This window comes from Diabrotica undecimpunctata, chromosome 8 (assembly GCF_040954645.1).
Source record: "Diabrotica undecimpunctata isolate CICGRU chromosome 8, icDiaUnde3, whole genome shotgun sequence".
NCBI classification, from domain to species: Eukaryota; Metazoa; Arthropoda; class Insecta; order Coleoptera; family Chrysomelidae; genus Diabrotica; species Diabrotica undecimpunctata.
Genome location: NC_092810.1, coordinates 139,527,234 through 139,554,599, shown reverse-complemented (window position 1 = coordinate 139,554,599; position 27,366 = coordinate 139,527,234). Strand labels below are relative to the sequence as shown.

Here is a 27,366-nt window from a genome sequence, read left to right as displayed (position 1 = left end):
GTGTTTAATTAGGATCTCATATACACGTTCGTCTAAACTAGATAATATTGTTTTTAGATTAAAAGGTCTTGTAATATTGGTTTCTCTATATACTTGATTCATGAATTGATTTATTTCTATTATCTTTAGTCTACAGTTTAGTATCATGTGTTCTGCAGATACTAACTGACCACATTCACAAAGATTACTATCACTAAGACCTATTTTAAATTTGTGTTCTGGAACTAGGCAGTGTCCAAATCTAAGTCTTCATATGTATGAAACAACGATTTTTTCGCCGTGGTAATGATTAAACCATGATTTAGCTGGAATATTTAATTGTATGTTTTTGTAGAATAGCCCTTTAGTTGAGTTTTTATACCATTGTTGCCAGGTTTTGGTTTTATTGCTGTAATATTAGCGTAAACATCATTTAATGTTAATTTATATTCACTTTCATTTTCTTGTTCGGTGGTCTTCTTAGCTAAAGTATCTACTATTTCATTGTGTTTAAGATCAGAGTGAGCTTTTACCCAACAAAATGATATTTGTTTGCCCTTAGCCTTAAGTGCGATATATGCTTTTCATTTCACTATAGAGAAAAAAATGAAATACAACGCCAGTATTAAAACTTCGCTTTAAAAAAAAACTCAGATTTTTATAAATTTTTTGGCTTTATTTTTTTTTTTTTTACATTTAAGGTATAACTCTAGATAATACTTTTTAAAGGTCATACTTACTTATATGATTATAATATTGGTTCTTAATTACATCTGAAATTCTTTCAGCAATCATATAAACTGTAGCCATCAGATGTCCCCTTGTAATCTCTGGCATGACTCCGGCATCAACGACCCTAAAATTTTTATAGCCGTGAACAACACAATTAGTATTTACTACAGAACTCGATTCTGAAAGACCCATTCTAGTGGTTCCAGCGGGATGGTATTCAGTATTGGTCATATGCCTCAATGCACAATACCAATATTCTCTGTCGTTATGTCGAAGATGTTCACAAAGTGGTTGTTTACTTATAAAAGTAGCGTTAATACTTTTGAATGATTTTGTGTCTGCCAGACTTAAAAGATATTTAATTCCTTTATACATCGTTTCTATATCTTCGCCATTTGGATCAGAGTAGTAATTAATGTCTATAAGAGGGAAGTCGATAATATTGTTCGACTTTAATGATACTTTTCCTTTAGACTTTGACTTCATTAAGGAAACCAAGAATGCCAAATCAGTCGAAGCATTATAATTAGCATAAACTTGGCTTATAACTTCTCTATAATTAGAGGTACCTAATGGCAACTGGACTATAGGACTAGAAAAACTCATAAATTCTAAATCGACTTCGCCAAATGTTATATGATTTGAATTAATAAAGGCAAGATTTTCGATGCCAACGCCGTTAGTGAACGGTGTTTTTCCTTCGAAATAACTGGCCAAATTGTCTCGAAGAGAAGGAATTTGAAACGTTTGATTGGTTCTAAAATAAATATTACTAAAAATTGGATGGTCTTGTAAATTTTTTCCTACAGCTGGTAAATTTTTAACAACTGAAATATTTAGTTTTTCTAAATCACCTCGAGGCCCAACTCCAGACAACATTAATAATTGAGGGGAGTTTATTGCTCCTGCTGACAAGATTACTTCTTTCTTTGCTTTAGCTTTATATGTGGTTCCTTTTAATACAAACGTAACACCTTTTGCTTTGTTGTTATCTAAAATAATTTTGGTTACTGCCGCATTTAGTACAATTTTTAAATTAGGTCTTGATTTTATATGATCCAAAAATGCGTGTTCAGCATTTTGATGTTTATGATCTTTTTGATTAAATTGAATCCTGGACACTCCAATCTGTTCTTTTCCATTATAATCAATTTCTTTTAAATTTTTCTCTTTATTAGCGTTTATATAGTGTTGTGATAGAATTGATGGTGGTGTAGTATGGTTTACATATAGTTCGCCACGCGTTCCGTGATAACCAGCATCATATGGCTTAAATGCGACATACTCTGACTTTTTAAAATACTGCAGAATTTTGTTATAATTCCAATTAGCATTTCCCATTGCTGCCCAATTGTCATAATCAGAGTAACTACCTCTAGAATAGATTCCTCCATTAATTGTGGTGGACCCTCCAATTACTTTTCCTCGAGGAAAAACGCATTGGTTGTTTTCCATACCTAGAACATATAGAATAAATTACTATTGTATACAATGGTATATGTCAATTTATTGTATAAAAAATAGCACTGCGCACTATGATATTGCGAAAGGAAGTGGTGCAAAAGATATCGAAAAAAGGGTAGTTTTATTTATTTTTCTTTTTATTTAAACAAATATAACCGCATCAACGACTAGAGGTTATTAGCAGGGGGACATACACAAGCAGTAAGATACATATTGTTACATAAAAAAATATTTTTTTACAATCTGGTATAAGTTTAAGTAAGTCATTTTAAGATAACTTAATAAAGACTGTAAGTTTAACGTTAGTATACTTTTTAAATTGTCACTAAGCGCACACGCGATTTTTTCGTTCTGGTATACTGGACACTCGCCAATTATATGCTTGACTGACAACTGAGTGTCGCACTTGGTACACATCGGAGCAGCCTCCTGGTTGAAGATATGCTTGTGGGTAAGGACAGTATGTCCTCTTCGGAGTCTTTTGATGATGACTTGGTCTTTTCTGTTACTTAGTAAGATGAGTTTGGTTCCTACTTGACTTAGACATTCTTTAAGTTTGTTGACAGTGTGATCCCAAGTAGTTTGCCACGCTCTGTACATGTGGGCTTTGATATTTACTTTGTGATCGGTCCAAGGCATTTAATTTATGATAGCAATACTTTGTTCGGTTGTTGCATTACTTGCCAGAGAGTCCACTTCCTCATTACCACTTATTCCCATATGGGAAGGTACCCAGATGAAGGAAATATCTTTTTATTGAGTCTGTAGATAAGATAACTCTTCTTTGATCTTGAGAAATATGGCGTGAGTTGTATATAGCTGTTTTATTCCAAGTAATGCGCTCATTGAATCGGTGATGATAACAAATTTGCTTTAATTGATAGAACCACATTCTTTTATGGCCTGGTAAATTGCCGTAAGTTCTCCGGTAGGTATATATACAACAATTTGTTGGAATTCGTATGGTAGACTTGACGTCTTCGTAGATTTAGGCTGCAGCATGTCCTTCATCACATTTGGAAGCATCAGTGAAGATTTAATGGGTTGTTGGGTATTTGGATATTACATTTTTATAAACTTGCTGTATAAGGAAAGGATGTGTGGAATGTTTCGGGAGTTCTTTTAGAGACGTGTCTATTTTTGGAGGTTTGGTTATCCAAGGAGGAAAATTTACATGAATAGGCATAGTAAGACTGAACTGTTCTAAATTAAGACCAATACGTTTTATTCGCTAAGGAAATGGTAGTTTTTTTATTACAATGTTTCTGTAAATATCAGACGATAAATTTGTTCTGCAAAGTATTGTTGAGTAGGTTATGTTGCTGATGCTTGCTGAAATTCTGGCAACGTAATTTAGTGATAGAAGTTGCCTTAGTTGGCTTAAGTTAAGGTTAATTAGCCAGAGCTTGTAAGCTACTTACTGGACTGGTTCTTGTGGCACCTAAAACTATTCTCAAGCACATATTTTGAATGTAGTCAAGTTTTTTGTATGTAGTTCAAGATGTTTTGTTAGCAGTATCGTAGCATAAACAGCCGTAGTCTAGTTTACTTCGTATTAGTGATCTGTATAGAGTAAGTAAGGTTGTTGTATCTGCCCCCAAGAGGTATTTGACAGGATTTTTAGTAGATTAATTCTGGATTAGCAAGAAGGTTACAGATTGGTTATGTGACTTTCAAAACAACTCCATTTAGTGTTAATGGAACATTAGGATAATTTTTTTTGCTTAAAATTAAATAATGTGTCTTTTCACTAGAGAATATAAAACCCGTGTTTTGCGAGCAGCTTTTAATTGTGTGTAAGGTAGTTTGCAGTATGTGTTCTCAGAGTTACATTGTTTGTTTTTAGATAAATGACTAAGTCATCTGCATATAGGCTAGTAAATACAGTTAGTTTTATTTGATGTATAACACTATTTATTGCAATTAGAAAGAGAGTAGGCCTTAGAGTAGATCCTTGTGGAGTGCCGTTTTGAAGTACTCGTCTGAAGTAAAGATGTAAATGCATTGGTTTTTTGGTTTTTAGTATAAGATGTATCTTAATGTATATATATATATATATATATATATATATTATATATATATATATATATATATATATTATATATATATATATATATATATATATATATATATATATATATATATATATATATATATATATATATATATATATGTATAAAAAATACGACAATAAGTTTTTGGTTATGCAGAAAGGATGCATGTATACTTGATTCAAGTGTTATTAGAAAGGAATTTTGATCGTCTTTTGCTTTATTATATTTAAGGATTGAAATTATAGCTGCTTGCGACCATAGATCAGGAAAGTCATGGTGAATAAATATATTGTTAAAAATATCAACTAATATTAGTTTTAAATTCAGAGGAAGATTTCGTAAGAAAAGAGAGTGGATATTTTCAGGTTCTGGACTCGAATTTTTAACACTTAAACAAAATTTCAATTCCTGAAGACTTACTGGTTTGTTTATTGGATTGCTGCTCTCTGTGATTTGTATATTTAAAGACTCCGTTAGTTTTTTGTGCTCTAGAAAAGATAGACTGTAATTGGAATCACTAGAAATAAGTTCATATATATCTGCTAGTATTTCTGGAATATCTTCTTTGTTTGAATGCGTTTGGTTGTTGTATGATAGAGTATCTATACCTTGGAAGTATTTTGTCCCTTTTATTCTGCGGACTTTGTTCCATATGTTGCCTAGGGTAGTGGAAGAATTTATTGAAGAAACGTACTTTTTTCAACTTTCTCGTTTTGCTTTTTTGATTGATTGTCTGCTTCTAGCTCTGAGATTTTTAAACCTTAAAAGGTTTTCGATAGCTTTATGTTTCTTGTAAACGTTAAAAGCGTGTTTAGACAAAGTAAGTGCTTGTGCAATTTCGTTATTCTACCAACGAACTGGCTGCCTTTGACTCGATTTTGTCATTTTGTCGATGACTGCATAAAGAGAGATCCATGGCAGAAAATGTACCAATGTATAAATTGAACCTAGCATATTTTCCAGTGTTTAGTAAAACTAAATTTAAATTATCAATGAGATTATTTAAGAGATTGCCACATGTGTCGGTTTTGTTACTTCCACAAGTACTGTTGTGACAATTAAAATTGCCTAATATTAGTTTTGGGTGTGGAATTTGGTTTAGAACATTGCTTAGTTCAGTTATGTCTAAATCAGTAGGATGAGGTAAGTATACATTGCAAATATTGATTTTCATTTTGTGGGTGACTGACACTGCAACTATTTCGAGATTTGTTTGCAATTGTATTTCAGTTGATTCTATGTCATCCCTTACGAAAATTGCTATTCCGCCGCTTGAGTGATCTGCAACTCGGTTTCTTAGAAAAGGAACATAATTTTTTAATGTCACATTTTGGTGCTTGAAATGGGTCCCTTTTTAATTTTGTTTTTGTTTTAAAAGTTTTATGTTTTATTTAAAAAACGGCTTTATTTTTTTATTATAATATTATCAGAGGTCTTGTTTAGCCGATAAGGCGAATCAACAAGCTAAGCTAGGTGCTCTGCCAGGTACTAAGTCGTCTGTAAATAATTCCGAGTGTCAACATAAAAAATATTTTTTATATTGTTAAATTGCATGTTTACAATCTACTCTATATACAGAGTAATAAGTAAGTAGTCTGTAAGTAAATTAACGTGAGTTAGGTATCGTCCAGTGACGGTTCTCTAAGTATTATTGCGGTATGTCTTTTTTTTTATTTACAAAATTGCTTCAACCACTAGGGGTTATTAGCATGGTACAATAAATTACATAAATGTTAATAATATTACACTATATTTTGTGAATTAGTCTTGCATTTTGTAAAAAGTTTATAGTTTTGTCATTATTGAAGCCGTTTAAGCACTCTTTGGATGAAGTGGGTAATCCAGCTTGAAGTCGTTCTAGGGTGTACAAAGGGCAGTCCACTAGCACATGGTCCACTGTAGTTACACAATCACAACTGTAGCACATGGGAATTTGTTCTTTACTTAGAAGGTAATCGTGTGTTAACTTCGTATGGCCTATACGTAATCTAGAGATGCATACTTGGTCTCGTCGCTTGAATGGGAGTTTGTATACAGCTACCTCTTGCTTAATGTTTTTCATGGATGTCTCAGAATTGTTCCAGTGTAGTTGCCATTCCTCGCTTATTTTGTTTCTAAAATATTGCTTCAGGTCGCTATAAACGCATTTAGTGAATAATGTTGATTGTGGATTTTCTGCTGCTTCCCTGGCCAACTGATCAGCTTTTTCGTTTCCAGTTATACCACAGTGTGACGGAACCCAAAGGAATTTAACAAATCGGTCGTTTTCTTGACATCTCATTAGTTCTACTTTATAAGCAATAGAATGGGATGGTTTGTGTATAACTGTTTCATAGAGCTAAGAGCACTTAAAGAGTCAGTTATTATCAAAGAGTTTTGTATGTTTTTATTATTTACAAATGTTATTGCTTGCAAAATAGCAAGAAGTTCTGCGGAAAATATGGTTGATCGTAGGGAAAGTGAGAAGGAGTAATCTTGGTGTAAAGTTGTAAAAGAAGCCCCTACCCCATTGTCGGATTTAGACGCGTCTGTAAAAATGAGGGAGTTATGAGAGCAGTTTAATTTCTCTGCTGCTTTCTTTTTAAATATACTACGTGGTGTGTCATATTTGTTATTGATAGTAAGACTTGTATCACAAATAGGCAGCTGTATTCTCCAAGGAGGTTGATGATTAAGGTTAGTTACATTGTATGTCTCAGGAAAATGTATGTTTAAACTATTTTGTAATTTTTGGATCCGAATATAAAACGGGGGACTTAATCTTTGTGAGGTGTTAAATGTCGATGTGAATCTGTCAGCAAACGTGTTTTTAAATGTCGGTATATGTGGATTGGCTGACAATTTAGCAGCATACACAAGGCTGAGGTAGTTTCTTCTTAGTTGAAGGGAAGGTTCACCTGATTCACAATATAAACTTTCAATTGGGCTAGTATGATGAGCTCCCAGTGCTATTCTTATTCCTGTGTTGTGTATTGGGTCTAGTAATTTAAGTATTGATGTGTTGGCTGAATTATAAGCAACTGCGCCATAATCTAGTTTAGAACGAATTAGAGTTCTGTAGACAGTTATGAGTGTTTGGAAATTAGCTCCCCATTGCTTGTGAAATATGCTTTTCAATAAATTTAGACCATTTTGAGTTGTTTGTCGAAGATGAAAAATATGATCTTTCCAGATTAACCTCTGATCTAGTTTCATTCCTAGGAAGGTAGTTGATTCAACATAAATAATAGGTAACGAGTATAAGGTGAGATTAGGTGGTAGTATAATGTTTTTTGGGCTCTTGCTAAAGAAAATTGCTTTTGTTTTGTTTGAAGATATCTGTAGACCACATCTCTCTGACCAATTTTCTAGTTGATTGATAGCGGCTTGTATATATCTGGTAAATGTTAGAACATTTTTCCCTCGAGAAAATATGACGAGATCATCAGCATATAAGCGTGCTTTTACTAATGAACTAAAGGATTTAGAGATATCATTAATCGCAATAAGGAACAATACTACGCTTAGTGTAGATCCTTGTGGGATACCATTAATTTGTGTTGTTGGCTCTGAACAAACATTATCTACACGAACTTTAAACTCACGAAATATTAGAAAATTTTTTATAAACTTAAGGATGTTACCTTTGATTGACCATCTGGATAAGTTTTGTAATATGTCGGCTCTCCAAATTGTATCATACGCATGGGTTATGTCAAAGAAAACTGCTAAACACTCTTGATTGCATCCAAATGCTTCGTGAATTTCGGATTCTATATCAACTAGATTATCTAAAGTAGACCTTGATTTCCTGAAACTACTTTGAATAGGGGTAAGAAGTTGTTTGTCTTCTAGATACCACAGTAGTCTATTGCTTACTATTTTTTTCAGAATTTTACATATCGAACATGTTAGCGAGATCGGTCGATAAGACTTCGGGTCTGATTTTCTTCTTCCCTGCTTAAGGACTGGAATAATAATTGACTGGTGCCAACTATCAGGAAACACATTTTTTGTCCAGATAAAATTGTAAATTTTTAGAAGGTATTGTTTACCTTCTTCGGGTAATGATTTTAAAAAGGCAACTGGAATATTATCAGGTCCAGGACTGGTATCTTTTGTACAGTTTAATGAATATAGTAACTCGTCCATTGAGAGTTCGTCGTTAAGATGAGAATTAGTATGATCTTCTAAATCTATATAAGTGTTCTCTAAATTTTGTTTGTGTATTATGGAATTTGTAGAGATAATGTCATTGCTGGAGTGTCTTTGATACGTATCAGCAAGTATAGCAGTTATTTGTTCTTTCGTCGAGCAAGTAAGATTGTTATGTTCTAGATAATGGATTGTATTGAAGGATTTTTTTCCATTCATTTTATTAATAATTTGCCAATCGGAAATAGGAGTAGATGAATTTAAGGACGAGACATACGCTTTCCATGCTTCTTTTCTGCTTTTCTTCAATATATATCTACAGTAGGCTCGCTTTTGCTTAAATTCGAGTTGGTTTTGGAGTGTGGGAAATTTTTTAAATTTGTAAAAAGTTCTTTTTGACTCTCTGATTGCCATCTTACATTCCTGGTTCCACCAAGGGACTGGAGGATGTTTTTTTGGGAAATTTATAAAACCTACGGACAATTCTGCAGCTGTTGTTATAAGCTGAATAAAATTGGAAACTATAGAATTAATATTTGCACGGTCATCACTAGGAGGACTTAGCTCTGATATGGATCGAGATATTAAAGAAGAATATAAAGACCAGTCGGCATTCTTTAGATGTCATTTATTAGACGGAGCGGAAGAGGGAACTGTATTGTTATTCGTTATTAATATTGGGAAGTGGTCACTTCCATGTAGATGAGATGTGACTTGCCAAGACAGTCCAGGTTGTAAAACTGGGTCACATAAAGTCAAATCAATTGCTGAACCACCACCTGTAGAGACATTAAATCTTGTAAAACTACCATCATTAAGTAAGTTGAGATTAAGTTTAGTTATAATTTGTTCGATTTTACCCTAAACTATCGGATTTATTTGATCCCCATAGAACATGGTGTGAATTGAAGTCACCTAAAATAATTCGTGGTTGAGGAATTTGATTAAAAAGATCTAATAGTTCGCGAGCTGAAGGATCAGTACCAGGAGGAATATAATATGTATATAAAAATATATACATATTGCAGATGTTTATTTTTTGAGGTCCTTTCAAAGTTATTGCTGTAGCCTCTAATTGTGTATTTAAATCAATTGTTTCTGAATCATATTGGTTATGTACATAAATAGCTGTCCCTCCACTAGCCTGGTTTGCATTAAGTCTATTTTTAATATATGGTGTGTAGTTTTTTAGTTTGTAAAATTTCTGCTGTTTAAAGTGTGTCTCTTGTAGACATATTATGGACGGTATGAATTTGGACATTAGTAATTTAAATTCTTCTAGACGGGTGTAAAACCCGTTCAGATTCCACTGAATTATGGACTTGAATTTTTAATTAATAGGTGTATTACTGCAATCTGTAGAGGAATAGTCATCCTGTAGTTTACAAAGTTTCTTCCTTAGTCTTGTACATCGTGTTTTCAAGTATCTTTGTGATAGCACTGGGTGAAGTTTTTTTAGGAGATCTATTAATCCTTCGATATCTTCCGTGTATGTTTTAGCAATACTAAGCGGATCTGCAGCTCCATGGGTGTTTTCAAGTAAATCTATTATCTCTTCTTGGCTTAAACAGCTACTGTTTGACTTATTTTGGAAAAAATCAACTGTACAGTTAGTAAGATCTTCAGCTAAGTTATGGTGGGTTTGGACGTCTGTTTTTGTTCTTTTGTGTTTTTTATTGGGTTCTTTAAAAGGATTTCCACCCTCCGTTTCAGGAGAATTTGTTATATCAGAAGCATTTCTTTTAGGTGTTTGAGCTTCTGTTTGAGTTTCATTTATAGTTTTATTTATTTTACCAGGTTCAGAAGCATTACTTTTAGGTGTTTGTACTTTTGTTTGAGTTTCTATTTTAGTTTCATTTATTTTACCCGGTACCGTTTCCATTGTTTGGGAGTTATCGAAAGAGGTAGAGTCTTTTGGTGTAGGTGAAGTGATGGTTTCAGTAGGTTGTGGATTACAGATTTGTTTGGTAAGTACGGGAGAATGTAGTGTAGTTTGAGCTGTATTTTGTTGTGAACTAACAGTCTGGTCACATTGTGATTGAGAAATGTGTGTTGTATTGTCATCGGTGGATTGATTATTATGATTTGGGCATCGAGATGCTAAATGATCAGTTTGTTTACAAATAAAGCACGTTTGTTTTTCTAGTGAGAGAAATATTCGATAGTTCGATTGATCATGGTTAATTAGTATTAAATCGGGGATATTTTCAAGATTTGTAGGGGCTATATAAGTAAAACGTCGAAAACTAATGATATGTCTAAAACTAGAATTTGATGTTCCGATCCGTAAAAAATCTATTGGTGTTATTTGATAGATTCCTATCTTTTTGAGTTCATTTTCTATTACGATATGTGGTATAGAAGGAGATACATTAGAAATAATTATTTTTTCGTTTGGAGTAATTAGTTTTCTAGCTTGGATACGATGTTGGTTTACTATTATTATCCCATTGTCTGTTTCCAAAAATGTTTGAACAATATTTTCCGAAGTGAAGTAGATGCATATACGATCATTAACAATTCTGGATATTGCAAGTATATTTTTGGGGTCAACTAAGTTGGCTACAGCATTCAGGTAATCCTCGATTTTTGAATTTGGAACTGTATTTACTACAATTGCTTGTTTTTTGGAAGGAAATATGTTGGTAGGTTCATTTAAAACTGTTGAATATAACTTTTGTGCAGTAGTATCATTTTTGGGGATTACTTGTTGTGAAAAAACATTTGATGATGAAGCTTGGTTCATGTTGATCTACGGAACCTGAGTACGGTCCTCGCACCAATACGAAATCATTGATAATAACTCGATGTAATTAAATAAATTAAATTACTTACAGTTAATGACCAAAAATATCAACAACAAATAATTATTGTCAATAATTTACACTTTACTACACTTTTAGCTTTCAATGTTTTTAAACAAAACCACAAAAACTAGGTGCGATTAAGGTAATTAGGTGTTGCTTCGTTGAACGCTCGAAGTCGAATCTGCGGTAGGTCTTCTGGCCATACCCTCTTCAATCTTCTTTCGGCAAGTGGTTGGGTGAATAAGTTATTTATCAGTTCGTTGTTGTGATCAGGGGTGCGATTTTTATATTTTATTGAGTGATTCTTGATGATGTCCTTAAGTAATGGGATGTCTAGATCATTGAGAAGTGTTTACTTATATACATATCATGGAGCTTTACTTATCATACGGAGTATTTTCGATTGAAATGTTTGAAGTATCTTCGTATTTATATAACTGTAGTATACTAAACAACAGTAAAAAAATATAGGCCTTTCTTCTGCAGAAGACGTTTTAATCCGCCAAATGTGTTCTCCAGAAGAAGGGCTTATGTGAACTTGTTTTAATACTCTTCATTTAAAAAGAAAAAAGGACATATTTTATAAAGGTGTTCTCTATTATTTTATCAATGGATCGAAAATTCTTAAAACTAAAACACTTAAACAATGCAAGTGTTCGTTCACCTTAGGCATGGATGTTAAATCTTTGAATGATTGTTTCTCAAAATACACTTTTAGCAGAGAGGCCTTCTTTTAGTTACCACCTCAATTATAAAAAATTCAACGAATAGAAACCCGCGTATAAAATAAACTAATGGAACGATCTTGAACACATTTGTTAGAGAACATCTAAAATGGTTTTAAAATTATAGTTGTTCGATATTGGAGAGAAATCATAGGCGATAGACAGGAATAGAGTCTAATTGTTGAACGGTACAAAGATCACAAAGAATTGAAGAGTTAGAGAAAGGAGAAGTTGGAGAATAATTTATGCAATCTTCTGAAAAACAGTATAGAAATTACTATTTAAAATATTTATAAAGGATTTTTATTATTACGTTTATTAATATAAATTTTAAAATAAAGGAGAAACCAAAAAAGAGTCAATTAAAAATGTCAATTATTTAATGTTGCTAATTATCTTGATCGCTATTATTTTTACGATGAAGCAAGATTTCTATTTACAGATTTTCATTGGGCAATAGAAATAAATATGTATTTAATAACATACTAACCTAGACAACATGTTGTTTGTGGAGTAGTTAAGTAACCCCAGTTCATATCTGTCTGTTGTAAAGCGGCACTAAATATTGGAACATCGCTAAAGGCGTCTGTTCCTCCGCCAGCTTCCAACAGCAAAACTTTCCATGACGGTACTTCTGAGAGTCTGTTTGCTAAGACGGAACCGGCAGCTCCTGCTCCAACAATTATGAAGTCATAATAACCAAAATCTAAAACATAAAGATATTTCTGCATTATTTATTATTAACCCGCTTACTTAAAAATTTTATTTAAAAATCCTTTATAAAAGGTATATAATTAAAAATACCCTTTCCAGCTGCATCACAGAACGTTTTTGGACTCAAAAGTTCATCATCAGTGTAATATTACCTGGAATAAGTATTAACACTTAAGTGAAATCAAACGTAAAGGTTGAATTGTAACTAAGGTAGAAAAAGCTATGTAGTTAAATACTTACCAGGTATTCATTATTTTTTGTTACATTGTTAAAAATATGTTGTGATGTTAAAGTATTTAACAGATATCCTACATGACAACGTAAGACTCTTAACAACAACGTCGTCTTAAGACACCAGCCAACAGTGTGTTCAGAAATGTAAAATAATAAGAATTATTTAAATTTGCCGCGCATTTGTAGACGGGGCCTTAGCTGTTGACGGTTGACACTTCATGTCTTGCCGAAAAAGAGAAGAGTCGCCACACGCCAGCCGAGAGTGATAGTCGGTCGAAAAAAAAAAAAATAGGTTAACAGATGGCATGTCGATATAGTCGATATTACTTTGTTATAAGAGTTTAGATAATAAATTTGGTATCTGTGCACATATCCTTTAATTTTTACTAGAGATACAGTCAACTAGCGAAGTTAAACCAGCGCACCAGTTACAAGGGCGAACAGAATCATTCAAGAGAACAAGAATTGTCTAGCCTACGCCAACATAAAACACAGTGTGTTAAATGAATATGATGAGAAACTTTAAAATGTTTAATTTGTTGTTCTCTATAACAGTATCATAAAAAGTATAATGGATTTTAGACTAAAAAACTCAACATCATACATGTATGAGTTGGCTACATGTGGAGAGTAAATGGAAGATACATGTATGATGTTGAGTTATTAATTGTCAAAGACAGACGGTTGACCTGTTTTGTGTGTATATATAATATAAAGTTGGATGTAGAAATCTACGAAATAAAAGTATAGAAGAGTTATATCGTAATTTATATTTTCTTGAAATATGTTTGAAAATTGTATAATATAATTATTGAGATGAAATGACAAAGAAAATATTTGGGTTGCAACTAGGCAACCATCAATATAGATAGCTGATGTATAAATAGTCCTACCAGAGATCTAAGAGTCGATGTGTGTCTACCGCAAGGCAGCGGGTTATCGTCTCTGGACAGGATCGTACTTTTATTTTCGATTTACATTACTTATTCGATTGTTAAGTGTGTTTAACAGCCAGTATTTAATATTGTCTACTACAGTTATAATATATGGTTGAATGCTCGAATAAATAAACTTTGATCATATGAAAGGCAGATATCGAGCACAGTTTATTAATTAAATCGTGCCCAAGTACTTTCGCTTCCTAAAGGATCTTCAAGGGCATCTGAAATAAACCAAGAAACGTTGTTTTAACTAAAGAAAATTAATTACTATTTAAATGGGAATAAGCCACAATTAAAGGTTAAAATACGTTTATTGACGTTTCAATTTCCACTTCGGAAATCGTTCTCAAAAAAATTCAGAACAATATAAAGAAAATTAATTAACTTCGATAAAAAACTCGAAGATGATGGTTAATAAAAGTTTTTATGTGATATTAGAACGTTTTAGACTTACTTCGTCAATTTTGGCCTATCCAACAATCCGTTGAGAATGTCATAATATATACACAAATAGCTTAAAATTAAAAAAAAGCGAAGCTACGTTATGGTTGGCACCAGGAGAGAGAATGGCTCCTAGTCTTAATGGAAATTTTTGTTTGTTTGTTTTTTTTTATTTAACACACAAGTTTAAAAATATAATTGCAATATTCATATCGTCAAACTATTCGCTTTTGCAATATCCTCTGCGGTTTGTACACGGTTTGCTTCGTCATGACCACGACCTTTGACTTTGTTTTTTTTTATACCTATTGACGCCTACCTACTTCAAATGACCGATTGGTCTAGTAGTCTGAGCGTCTAGTCATCAACGTATGGGTCGCGGGTTCGAGTCCTACATACGCTATAATTTTTTATTTAATAATAATTTAATAATTTGGATTAAAATTGTCTTATAGATAGTAGATAATAAAAATAGTTGAAATACAAAAATAGTATGTAAACTAATTCATATTAAAAATAACCAATTATTACTGGCCGCGGGGTCAAAGGTCAAAGTGGACTTAAGTGCATCCTTTTCTACTACTGGAAATGTGACATATTATGACAGCTTGGATGGGCAATGACAATCATGGTGATGTGATCTGCTTATTTCAAAATTCTATAAAACTAAGCATTGACCAAAGGTTCAACTGACACTACTATGGGAAATCAACTGATGAAATATGAAATTATATAGAATATTTTAAGTAGATTGCATAATCCAGACCTTACACTTAAATTCTAATTATTATAACCAGGTTTCGACAGGTATAGTTAATATTAGTTAATAGGTAGTATTTTAGAAAATTATTATTCAAAATTGAGCTGTGTCTAAAAGCTGGTTTTATACCGTTATCAACTGAATTTAAAAATATTTACATAAATTACTTATACATAGAAAGTTTACCATTTATATATACAATTCAAAAAGTACTTACATTCAAAAAAAATTACATGGACAAATATTAACACAAAGACCAATGAAGACAGTGTGGTCAATAACAAAACAACCGATAGTAAGTAGAAGAAAAAGAAAAGACGTTGGTATGTTTAGGAAACTAGACCGGAGTGATGTGGACGTCATTAGAAAAAAAAATTATAACATGTATGAATAATAGATCATACCCACGGTAAAAACATTCAGGCATATGTTGCATAAAGTTGACACATGAATCAAGTGCTGCAGTGAGACAGTAAGGCAATTTCTTCTAAAAAACGGCTTTAAAATAAAAACGATCGATAAACGCCAAGTGATTATGGAATCTGCTTGTCTACAAATATGGATGGCGGAATTTTTAATTTAAATTCATAAATATAGAGAAAGTGGAAGAAAAATTGTTTATCTGGATGAGACGTGGTTTGAAACCCATGACGTTCCAAAATGTGGTTGGGCAGATTCTTCTTGTCGCTATACAACAAAAGCTTCATCAAATAAAGGAAAACCTATTACAATAATCCATGCAGGAAAAAAAATGGTTTTATAGCCAATGCTTTAGCCTTGTCATGCAAAAACATTAGGGACTCCCGTGTCGACTATCATGATGGCATTACGTCACAATTATTTGAGAACTTGTTTTCAACGAAGTAATTGCCAAATATAGCACCAAACAGTGTAATTGTGATGGAAAATGTCAGCTACCACAGTCGCAGACCGAATAAAGTTCCATGTTCTAATGACACCAAACTTAGAATCCAGGAATATACGCTGGAAAATGATATATTCTATGAAGATAATTATTCTAAAAACAATTACTTGAAACTGTAAAATCATTTTCCGTCAGAAAAAAATATTATTGCGACAGTTTGGCGAACGAAATGTGTCATACAGTATTAAAGCTCCCTCCTTACTATTGTATGTTTAATCCGATTAAACACATATGGCATGAGCTAAAGGCATCGGTAAGGAGAAGTAATGTTTCGCCCACCCTAAATTCATCTGTGATTCGTCTAATTGAATTAGATGAAGAAAATAGCCGATGACGGCTGCAAAAATAGTGGTGCTCATGTTCTAAAGATTGAGAGATCTTATATAAATACAGATATGTTGCTCAAACCTATAAATTTATAAATGGTAAACTTTGATAACGGTATAAAACCAGCTTTTAGACACACCTCAATTTTGAAAATAATTTCTAAAATATTTTTGCCTCTGTTTTTTTTGTACTCTGTTTAGAAATGATAAAGTTTTATAAATATGTGAATGTAGTGTATGTAAATATTTTTGCAATTAATATAATTTTAGTAGACAATGATAAAGACCGGCTCTTAAACAAACCTAACATCAAATAAGTAATGCAAATCGAAAATAAAACTACGATCCTGTCCAGAGGCGGTCCCCCGCTGCTTTGCGGTACATACTTATCGATAATAAATATTAATGACTCTCTTATAGTGCAGTCATTGAAGCGAAAAATACGATCTTACCTCCGAATTTTTTTACTGTGAACCGATTTGCATGAAATTTTGGAATTAGGCTCATCTTACCCTTAACTTCAAAAGTAAAAATGATCTGAACTCCGCCTATTATTTTTAAGGGGTGTGAACAACAACAAATGGCCCAATTGACATTGGGCCATTTTATCGCCAGAAAACATGTCAAATAGTAAGTGGAGAAATTGTAAAGTATTTTCTAACACAATTACCTCATATTAAAATCATTTTCAAACACTTGAAAATCTTACAACCCTTGCAAACAACCCCTAAATTGAAAAAATCACAAAAAAATACTTTGATATGATATAAAAAGATGTAAGTATTTTTTTAATAAACAAAATATTATTATAAATATATTAAAATATTATATTAAAAACGTGCTCATTCCTTTGCAGACGGAAATATACTGGTCATATTATAGCGAATAAACGGAGCACGCACAGCTGAGCACCTGGCTTTTTCGTTGGCCCCTTCACTCAAATGTGTTATATATACATATAAGAACGTTGGTATGTATTCATGCCTACGTTTCCAAAATATATGAGCCATATTATGTATATATATATATATATATATATATATATACACAATACAATAGTTTTGGGTCTCTAGTATACTGCGTAATTTCACATTGCTCCAAATATTCATAATCCGAAATTTTCAGTTACAAGTAGAAAAAAATATGATAAGTTTTTGGAACTCCATAACTCCTTGAATTTTCATGCTATCACAATTTATAAAAAACCATTGTAAAGGTAATTAAGAGAGCTACAACGTATTTTATTCCAATATATAGTAAAAAAACCTTTTTCTAAAACGGTGAATGGTTAAAGGGCTTAAGAGAGGCTGTGATTGCGCTGCCATGCGCTCTTTAAACAATCATATCTCCGTCAATTTTTATTTGACAGAAAAAACAGAAAAACCAAATTGTTTGTTAGAAAAATATCTAAATTTTTTATCCCTACACTTTTATACGTATCTGTAGTCATTTTTGAGATATTATGAAAAAAATGTGGTCTTTTTAAAAATTTGAATTTTTTTTTTATCGTGACTTTTTTGAAAAATGTGTGTTCTAAAGCAGCCAAACTGATACAATCTATCAAACTCTTTATAATAAAGTTAATTCTAGGCGGAATACGATTAATTTTAATTTTGGTGGAAATGGCACTTATGAAACCCATTGATTTAAAAGAAAAAACATTAGATGCTCCTCTTATTTGCAATACCTCTCACTTATTTTAGGTGAAAAAGACTTTTAATAGTGCTCATTTTAAAGCTTATTTCAAGCACTACAAAACCCGTTTTTATTAGAATGCCTAAAATGCATCTGCTCGCCGCTAGATGGCATTGGCCACATCGATTAAATTTCAGACAAAATAAAAAACGGCTTTGATCTTTAATATCTAGCTCAATATTCGATATTCGAGATTATTTTGAAAAAAAAAATTACCCCCGAGAAGGGGTGGCAACCACCCCCAGGGTGGTTGCGGAGTTCAAATCATTTTCACTTTTGAAGTTAAGGGTAAGATGAACCTAATTCCAAAATTGTATGCAATTTGGTTCACAGTAAAAAAATTCGGAGCAATAATGCTTCAATGACTGCACTATTAGATCTCTGGGGGATATTTAGTCAGTTGTAGTTATAAAAGCTGGTAAATTGTAAATTTAGGTGGTATATATTATAATACGGCCCTTTATGTTAAAAGATAACATTTGGTACCCGGAAAGAATTTTTGTGTTGATTGGGTGTACAGTTGTTTTGTAGTTAAATGTGAAAGAAGTAATTGTTAACTGATTTATTTAAGGCTAATTTTATTATGAAAAAACAACAAAAATAATGTCTGAAAGAGAACGTAATGAAGCTAAACAACAATAAATAACTAAAAAACAAAAAGAAAACTAAGAACTTTAGAACTGCAACCACAGACCACCGAAGAATATGTTCTAATTAAAATTGTAGAAAAATCAACAGAAAGTATGTTTATAAATTTATACCACTGTGTGGTGGGTTACAGTTATAAGAATTGATTGATATTATAACTATGGGTTAATAATACGGCACTTTATGTTAAAAGATAACATTTGGTACACAGAAAAATATTTTTATTGGTTGCACAATTAAAATATATGGGAAAGAAGGTATGAGAAAAAGATACTTAAAATAGATATACAAACAGAGTGGAATGGATAATAAACAGTTGATGAAAGACGAGTGCATCACTGAAAAAACAGATGGGTAGATGAAGCGGATAGTGACGTTAAACAAAATAGTGTTTTTAACTGCAAGTACAAAAACGAGGACTGTGAAGAATACAGAGAAATTGTCAAGCCATAACACTAAACAATATACGTATCAACATACATTTTTAAAATTTAGCATAATGTAAAAATTAAACTTTTTTTCCTGTAGTGGCTAGAATGTAATGAAAAACAAATGAATTAATTTTTGCTTACCGTACACAGTAGAATTGTTGGTTCGAAATAATTTTTCATTATTTGTTGGCACTTTGTACGCTTGTATCTCTGCTATCTTTGCGGTCACATAGTCGTAGAACTGGTCGAGATTTTCCGGCACAACGTACGGGATCAACAAACACAACAAGACTACTTTGACAAGATACTGCATTATTAAAATGGGTTAAACCATGTGCAACTTTTAAATTTATACTGAAATTTCTAAGCTAAAATATAAATATTTAATAGTTTCGGGGAAGTTATTGTTTCATTCTACCTTTTTGCTGTAATTTCCTATATTAATCAACTCAAGGTTAATAATTCTCGTGGAAAACCAATTTCTAAATAAAGATAAAAGTAGTGCAAATACTATAGGTCAACTGGTTTCAAGAGATATCAATAATAAACATATTAATTAAAATTGATTTTTAGATCAGAAAATCTGATATGCAGCCAAAACAAAATCATTTATAACTTACAAAACATTGGTAATTATTTTGAAAGCAGTATAAAATGTTCACCATCACGCGATACCGTATTGCATATTTCGAAATAAAGTTTTAAGGTTCTAAAGTAACTTTTAAAAATATGGAAATATTATCACTGTCTTGAAGCAAAGCTTCTATACTGGCATTGTATTACTTTTTTCTTTATAGTAAAATGCTAAGGCGAGCGTCATGGAACTAGCGCCACGGAATGAAGTCATCACAAATAGCGTCATGGAATAGCGGATCGTCACATCGATTCACTATTCTCGATCAATTCGTTTCTAGTCATCATAGATTTACTCTAAGCAGGTTAAAATTAAAAACTACATAAACAATAACTAACAAAATGACATTTAATGAAAAGTAAAAAATTAATAGTATGTCTGTCAATAAAAGAGAGTAAAACAAAGAGAAATATAAAAGATCGAGTCTAAAATTCGATTAGTAACGGTTTTCTTAATAAATATCAATTAACAATTTTATAGACAAAATAACATACAGTAAGACAAATAAGGTTATTTCGGACAAAAATAAAGCAAGACTGATAGAAACACAATTACCAACCTACTAATTTAAATACCTAAGTTTACTTATAATAATGAAAATAGCTGTAGCTATTATGAAACTGGATGAGACACTGAATTGTACTTTAATCTAAATTGTACTTTAGTCTAATTAGTTTAGATTGTCATTATGAAATCATATTTTTATTTAATACACTTCTTATTTTAAAATAATTTTATGCAAATATAACTTCGTATTTTTACAATTATCAGTTCAAAAATTGTATTAACCCTTTCACTCCAGTCGGCATATATATATCTACATACATAAATCACATTTGAAAAATCGTGTAACGACAATCTGTGATCGGAGTTTCCTAGATGTCAATTTAAAGAAACTTTTTGAAATGTTTTTAAACAATGGCTACCCAAAACATATATTAACAAAACTTATTTAAAACACTAACTTTTACAATAGAGCTTTAATAAATAATCCACAACCAGTTTCATATAAAAAAATACCTTTCATAAAAGATTTAACAGACCAAATTGTCCCACTTTTCAAAACATTTTCGAACATTAAATTAATTAAATACAATCCACTTCTAAATTTAAGGTTATTCTCAAAAATAAAAGTTAAAACTCCAAATTCATTAATGAGTAATATAATTTATAGAATAAATTGCAGTCAATGTCAAAGTTGTTATATTGGTCAAAGTCAACAGTGGCTTAAACAACGTGTCACTCAACTGTAACATACGAAAAAACTCTTGTGCCTTAGTGGACCACCACTTGAAGACAGGACATAACTTTGACTTTAATAATGTAAAAATCTTGCAACAAGTTGATAATTATAAAAATCGGCTTTTCCTTGAAATGGTACACGTTAATAAAACTCCTGAATCTATCAATTATTATAAGACAGACACCAATCATTTAAGTAATATCTACTGCAACATACTAAATAATATATAATGATAGATCTTAATATTTAAACACAAACTTAGTAATTCTCTAGTAACTGTACCTATAATTTTATTACATTCCTAAATATCAGTATTGCAATAACTGACATACCATCAATTACATTTTATAGATCAATTTATCGTGTTCCTGATTCTTTCTCAATTCTGTACTATTAATTCCATCTTTCCACTTTATAATATGGATAATAGTGTCATAGTAATTGTTTATTTTAACCGACTCAATAAAAATTGTACAATGGGAATTCACTCTATAAAATATTGCGGTTACCATAACTTCTAAATAAAATCAAACAAATATGTCATTTATTTAGATATGCTAAAAAAATTTAAATTTTTATTCTTATAGTTATAAGTATTAAAATATTTACTTTGTTTACATATAATAATTAATTATTCTAATAAATTTACAGTTTCCTCCTGAAGAAGTCACAAAATCGTGACGAAATATTGAGAAAACAAATAGAGTTTTATTTCCTGACCGATTGCTGATACTATAAATCAATATATATATATATATATATATATATATATATATATATATATATATATATATATATATATATATATATATATAACTGTGTTGATAACATATTTTTGTTGGCCTAAAGACAATTTTGATTGCTGATTGTTAATTATAAAAGTTTAAGATATGTGAGTACATAATTTAATATTGCTGCTCAGTACGAAATTTATCGTAATGGGCAATAAATCTTGAATGGGATTAAATATCCCACCAGGTGTTTTTACTGGGAAATATTATCCCGACAGGTAAAAACAACTTCTTTTTTTAGCATGGATCGAAAGAAACAGAAACTTACCGAAGATGAACTTGATTACTATGCTAATAACATTGATCAAATAGAAAGTATAGACTATAGTAGTAATGATAGTATGGTGGATAAGGACTTTATTTTGTCATCAGATAAACTAAGTGAGGCAAGTTCACTTGAAAGTGAAGGAAATATAGTTAATGAAACTGAGAACGCAGCTTAAATTTCAGATCAGGAATCCTCTGACGATGATGAAGATATCCAAGATGCAGACGAGGTTATGCAACCTTTGCTGCCAACTAGGACAGAATTGTCCGCTGTTTGGACTGATGTCAATACATAAAATTTTATTCCGAGATATGATCTACCAGCCAGAACAGCCCCAGTTATTACAAAACAACTGAATCGAGACAGTTCTGCATTAAAATGATTTTTAAAAGTATTTCCTAAAAGTTTGTTTATGTATACATATCACTACATTATTTTATTGACCATACAACACAATGGCAATCGCTGTGACATTTTACATGTTTCCACCTCTATATTCATTTCACAGTAGGTACGAATTGTCGTAATTATCACATTGACATTAAAAATTTTAAACAAAGTTCTGAAAGAATAAACAAATAATTAATAAAATGCTTAATACGTTGTATTCCGTCCAAGAAAAAGTGCAATTTGTAACTTGGTACTTTCAGGGTTATTAGATACGCGAAGTAATTGATTTATTTATTGTTGCCTTCGAAAATAGACCCTCACCAAGTGTAATAACAGTTAAAAATACCATTAAACATTTTCAAACTTCAGGATGTGTAAACAGTTGTAAAAAGTGTCATGAAGGTAATGAACCACGTGTTAGACCTGTCTATGTGGAGCGTCAAAACTGGGATATTGATATTTGTGCTTTTGTGAAAGCTAGTGAACCCTGCAATAGTCTACAAATTGCTAAGGAAGTTAACGTGAATGCTCGAACTGTCCAGAACTGTTTCCGGAAGACTTTAGGCGGATACAGTTTTGTGAATTTATGTTAGATAAACAAAATGAAAACGTACACTTTTTAAAAAATATTTTATTTTTTGACGAATTTTCATTTTCATTACATAAAAAACACAATCAGGTATTTTTGTCAGAAAAATAAGCACCTCAGTGTTGTAGTGCGAACGCAGCATCCGCAAAAGTTAAATGTTTGGACTGGGATGTTAGACGATCATATTGTCGGTCCATTTTTTATCGATGGAAACCTAAACAAGCCCAAATATTTACAACTTTTACAGAATGAAATCATACCGGCAGTTTGACGCCTTTCTATTAATTTTCAGGAGGTTTACTTTCAACAGGATGGGTGTTCGTCTCACAACTCTAGAGCAACCTCTTGCCAATCTATTTTACTATATTTAACATAAAGTTTTTAATCTTGTAAATAAAGATAAATGATTTTATTTGATAAAATAAGCCTTTTTCTTGAATTTTGCAGTAACTGTTAAATTCTTGAAATTTTTATAACTGAATACATGTGATATGTCCCTATTATCACGCAAAATAAAAGTCTTTGTGTATTTTTAGAAAAGTTTTATAACTTATTTAATTATAGCAATAATTAAGCTACAAAATAAAAAAAATAATTTTACAAATAAATCCTCATTTTAAAAGATTACCTATGCTTTTTCCAGTAAATTTGTGTTATTTTTTATGTATTTTTTTATATTTATATATATATTATATATATATATATATATATATATATATATATATATATATATATATATATATATATATATATATATATATATATATATATATGTTTGTTTTGAGGTTTCCGCGGGAGCTATATGTGCTGTCACTATTTTTCCGGGTTTGACTCCGCGTTGTAAAATGCTGGTTTTTTTGAAAACCATTGTTTTGGCGACGTTTCGGCAAGGTCTCACTTGCCATTCTCAAGCCTGGTGGATCTACTTCTCGTCGTTACTCGATTAGTACTTTTATACTAGTCTAATCTCAGTACTAATCGAGTAACGACGAGAAGTAGATCCACCAGGCTTGAGAATGGCAAGTGAGACCTTGCCGAAACGTCGCCAAAACAATGGTTTTCAAGAAAACCAGCATTTTACAACGCGGAGTCAAACCCGGAAAAATAGTGACAGCATATATATATATATATATATATATATATATATATATATATATATATATATATATATATATATATATATGTATATATATATATATATATATATATATATATATATATATTTTGATATAATCTACAATTCTTCACCTTTAGTATTTAAAATCAAATAGCATCTTACATTGTTTAAATATTGTTTATAAGGTATTGTTATCAAAAAAATTGGTATTTATTTCAGTTTGACTCACAGCTATTCCAGATGTATAAATTGTATATATGGATTCTGTGTTACTTCCTTAGCAACTTAAAATTCACAAATTGTGGGGAACGGCTTAATTTTTCTGTTTGTTTCATTTAAAAATGTAATATTTTCACGTAAATTTCAAAATATGGCCTCCATGACAGGATGCGCACGTAGATTGGGCGCATTTCATTGCACAATGTTGCCTCATTAAAAAATATAATTATTTTTTATGGAAATAGAGAATTTGTTATTTCAGTTATGATTATTTGTTGCATTTACTTAATATTTATTTCTAATATATAATTAATGAAGTATTGCTTATTTTTGTCTGATATCTTTCTTTTTTTCATTCAATGTGCTTAGCCTTGGCTGGCATGCCTTAGTTGTAAAAGTCTTACATTGTTGGAAAATAAGGAATTTGCTAATTAAATATAAATATTGTTTATTAAGTGGTTAGGTTGGGTTAGGTTTGTTGTTTTTTAAAGTTATTAAGTGATTTGGTTGGGATAATTTATATTGGGCAATTTCAGAAAATTACAATATAATTATTATTGTGTAGCTAACTTCAATTTACTCTTCGCGCTGTTGCCATGTAAATCATCAAACAATCATAAATAAGGAAATACCAATATTTTTTTTTATTAATATGTATCAAATATATTAGCGGAACACTGGGAACTTTTTCGTTATTCCTGTTGATAGGAGGGATGCCGATACTTTGCTCGGAATAATTCGCGAATGGATTCTTCCTGGGACAACCATTTATAGCGATTGTTGGAAATCATATAATTGTTTGGCCCATGAAGGATTTAAACATCAAACTGTGAATCATTCCAAGCATTTTGTCGACCCTGATACTGGCACACACACCAATAACATTGAGAGGTTGTGGCGGGAAGTTCGCAGTAGTATTCCCAAATATGGCGTCAGGCAGGAACATTTTATTGGATACCTCGCCGAATTTTACTTCAAGAGAAGATATCCTGACCGCATGGAGAGGCTCCACCATTTTTTTAAAGCTGCGGCAGAATTGTATCCACCGGCATACTAAGGTAGGTTAATATACATATATATTTGATTTCTTTTGATTTAACAATATATATCTTTGTTTGTTCCATAAAAAATACATTTTAAATATGGCAACAATGTGCAGGTCTACAAAAACTCAACTAGTGCGCATAACGGTAATTTTGATGTGCAACTTAAATGAATTTGGACTATTTAACAATATTAATATGCATTTTTACCTGATTTAACATCAAAATCCTGTTGATAATTACAATTGTTTTATTACATGTCATATTATTATGATAATTTACTATTCTATTAGTTGTTTGTACTGTCCATTTTTAATGATCTACCGCCTTTTATTCCACTTTTAATTTTTTTTTATCTTAATTCATACTTTTATTAACTTTCTGCATTGCAATTATTGAAATTTGGCCTTTTTTCGCATTTTTAAGTCCAAAAAAAAAACCGCGATTTTTGGCAAATCCGTTCAATGTAAATATTTACCAAAACATAATTATTAAAGCGTGTCACGAAGAAGGCTTTTTATTTGATACTTTCTGTGGTCTAGAAAGCTTGAGAAAGACGTAAGCCGCTGTTAGTCAAAACTCTTTTGTAGTTTAAACGATAAACAATCAAAATCAGAACTATGTATTATTTTTCTTAGAAACTAAAGAATTGGAGACCAAATATTCTTTAGAAATCATAAAATATTGTCATAAAATTTAGAAACTATTGTAGAAAAGATGGATATCATACTTCCTTAAAAACAGAAGGAACAATGTAATTTTTAAATTTTTTAACTGAAATTCTTCTAATAATGTTAAATATAATTTTTCCTTTGTTTAAGAAAAATTTAATTAACTACTACCAATAAAGGCTTAAATCGAAAATATTCTACAATAAAAAGTACAACAAAAAACAACCTGTCCAAGTATCCAATACGTATTTGATTTCCAGTCAAAAGAATGGCTTTTCGCAATATTTTCGTTTTCTGTATGCATGTAAAGTAACGAAAGGAACAAAAAGCTTTCCCGTTTTTGCAGTCGATTTTTTGTTGCACAAACAAATACTACGAAGCCGAACGCTAAGAGAGGTTCTTTTGGGTCAGGACAGGACTTACATATAACTAAAACAGAAATTTCGGATCAAAAATATAAGTGTTATTGCGAAATTTTTTTTATCTACATAAAGTGCCTCGACAACTATGGCCATTGGTACAAAAACAATACTATTAAATATATAATAAATAATGAAAACAAATAATAATTATATTATGGTGACACGTTGAACGAGTTCCAAGAAACCATAGGTAAGTTTGGAGTGGTTGATTCGGAGTCGTCTAATAACCGATGCTTCTCTTCTAATTAGGAAGTCCAGGAAGAGATGACCAATGAACGGTTGGAGTTAATGAAGAGTGGTTTTGCTCTTTTGCCATACGTTTTGCCAAGTATCCTCTACTGACTTTTTGAAAACGAGTTTGAGGTAGTTAGCTAATTGAATTGGGGAAACTCCAGTACTATGCTTGGTTTGGAAAAATCATCTGCTGTTTCATTAACCAGTAAATCTAGTATGACAAGACATCCGTATGAGAGAGACTGTTACATAGTGAGCAGAGAGATTTTGGTATATGTCATAATACTAATGGGTGGTTAGTGAAAATTGTATTGACTAAATGTATAGATGAAGGGGAATTTGAACAAATACCAATATCTCTGTTTTGATGGGAGATGTATTTAAAAGCCAACAGAATACTATATAGTTCACCTGTGTAAACGCTGCACAATAAGGGTAACCGCGATGATCTCACCATTTCGTGTTTAGTGGTTTCACTAAACAGCAGGTCAATTCTTGGTCTTTTACGCCTACTCTACCATTGAGATCGCCAATTATTAATATGTTGCGTTCTGCGCTATCTATGATCTCTGTCGCCTTTTCCCAAAAAATGTCCTTGGTGTTCGCTGAGTTTTAATAAAGGCATTAAATAAATAAACGTGTCTCGACTTTTGCCAATTTGAATGATTCTGATGAGATATAGGATTTCAAGCATAGCTCTGATTGGCTTTATTAAGCTTGGATATACAGTTTACT

At 31.4% G+C, this 27,366-nt stretch overlaps 2 protein-coding genes across 2 annotated transcripts in view; one reads left to right on the top strand and one right to left on the bottom strand.

Moving 5' to 3' along the window:
- LOC140448105 (uncharacterized) overlaps positions 1–27,366 on the top strand; it is a 652,893-nt gene that overhangs the window by 115,554 nt on the left and 509,973 nt on the right. The gene's annotated exons all lie outside the window — the stretch shown is intronic.
- Positions 593–19,443, bottom strand: LOC140448101 (alcohol dehydrogenase [acceptor]-like). The gene is made up of 3 exons (XM_072541168.1): positions 19,152–19,443; positions 12,386–12,601; positions 593–2,168 (listed from the first exon to the last, which is right to left on the bottom strand). Exons 1-3 carry the CDS (start codon positions 19,321–19,323, stop codon positions 703–705), a joined length of 1,854 nt encoding a protein of 617 aa, XP_072397269.1. The 5' UTR covers positions 19,324–19,443; the 3' UTR covers positions 593–702.

Bases quoted from the DNA above. Each gene is read 5' to 3' on its own strand.
- LOC140448101 (XM_072541168.1), bottom strand. From the start codon at position 19,323: ATGCAGTATCTTGTCAAAGTAGTCTTGTTGTGTTTGTTGATCCCGTAC. The intron at 12,602-19,151 runs GTAAGCAAAAAT...TTTATGTTTTAG, and splicing joins CAACAATTCTACTGTGTACG to ATTTTGGTTATTATGACTTC. The intron at 2,169-12,385 runs GTTAGTATGTTA...TATATGTTCTAG, and splicing joins ACAAACAACATGTTGTCTAG to GTATGGAAAACAACCAATGC.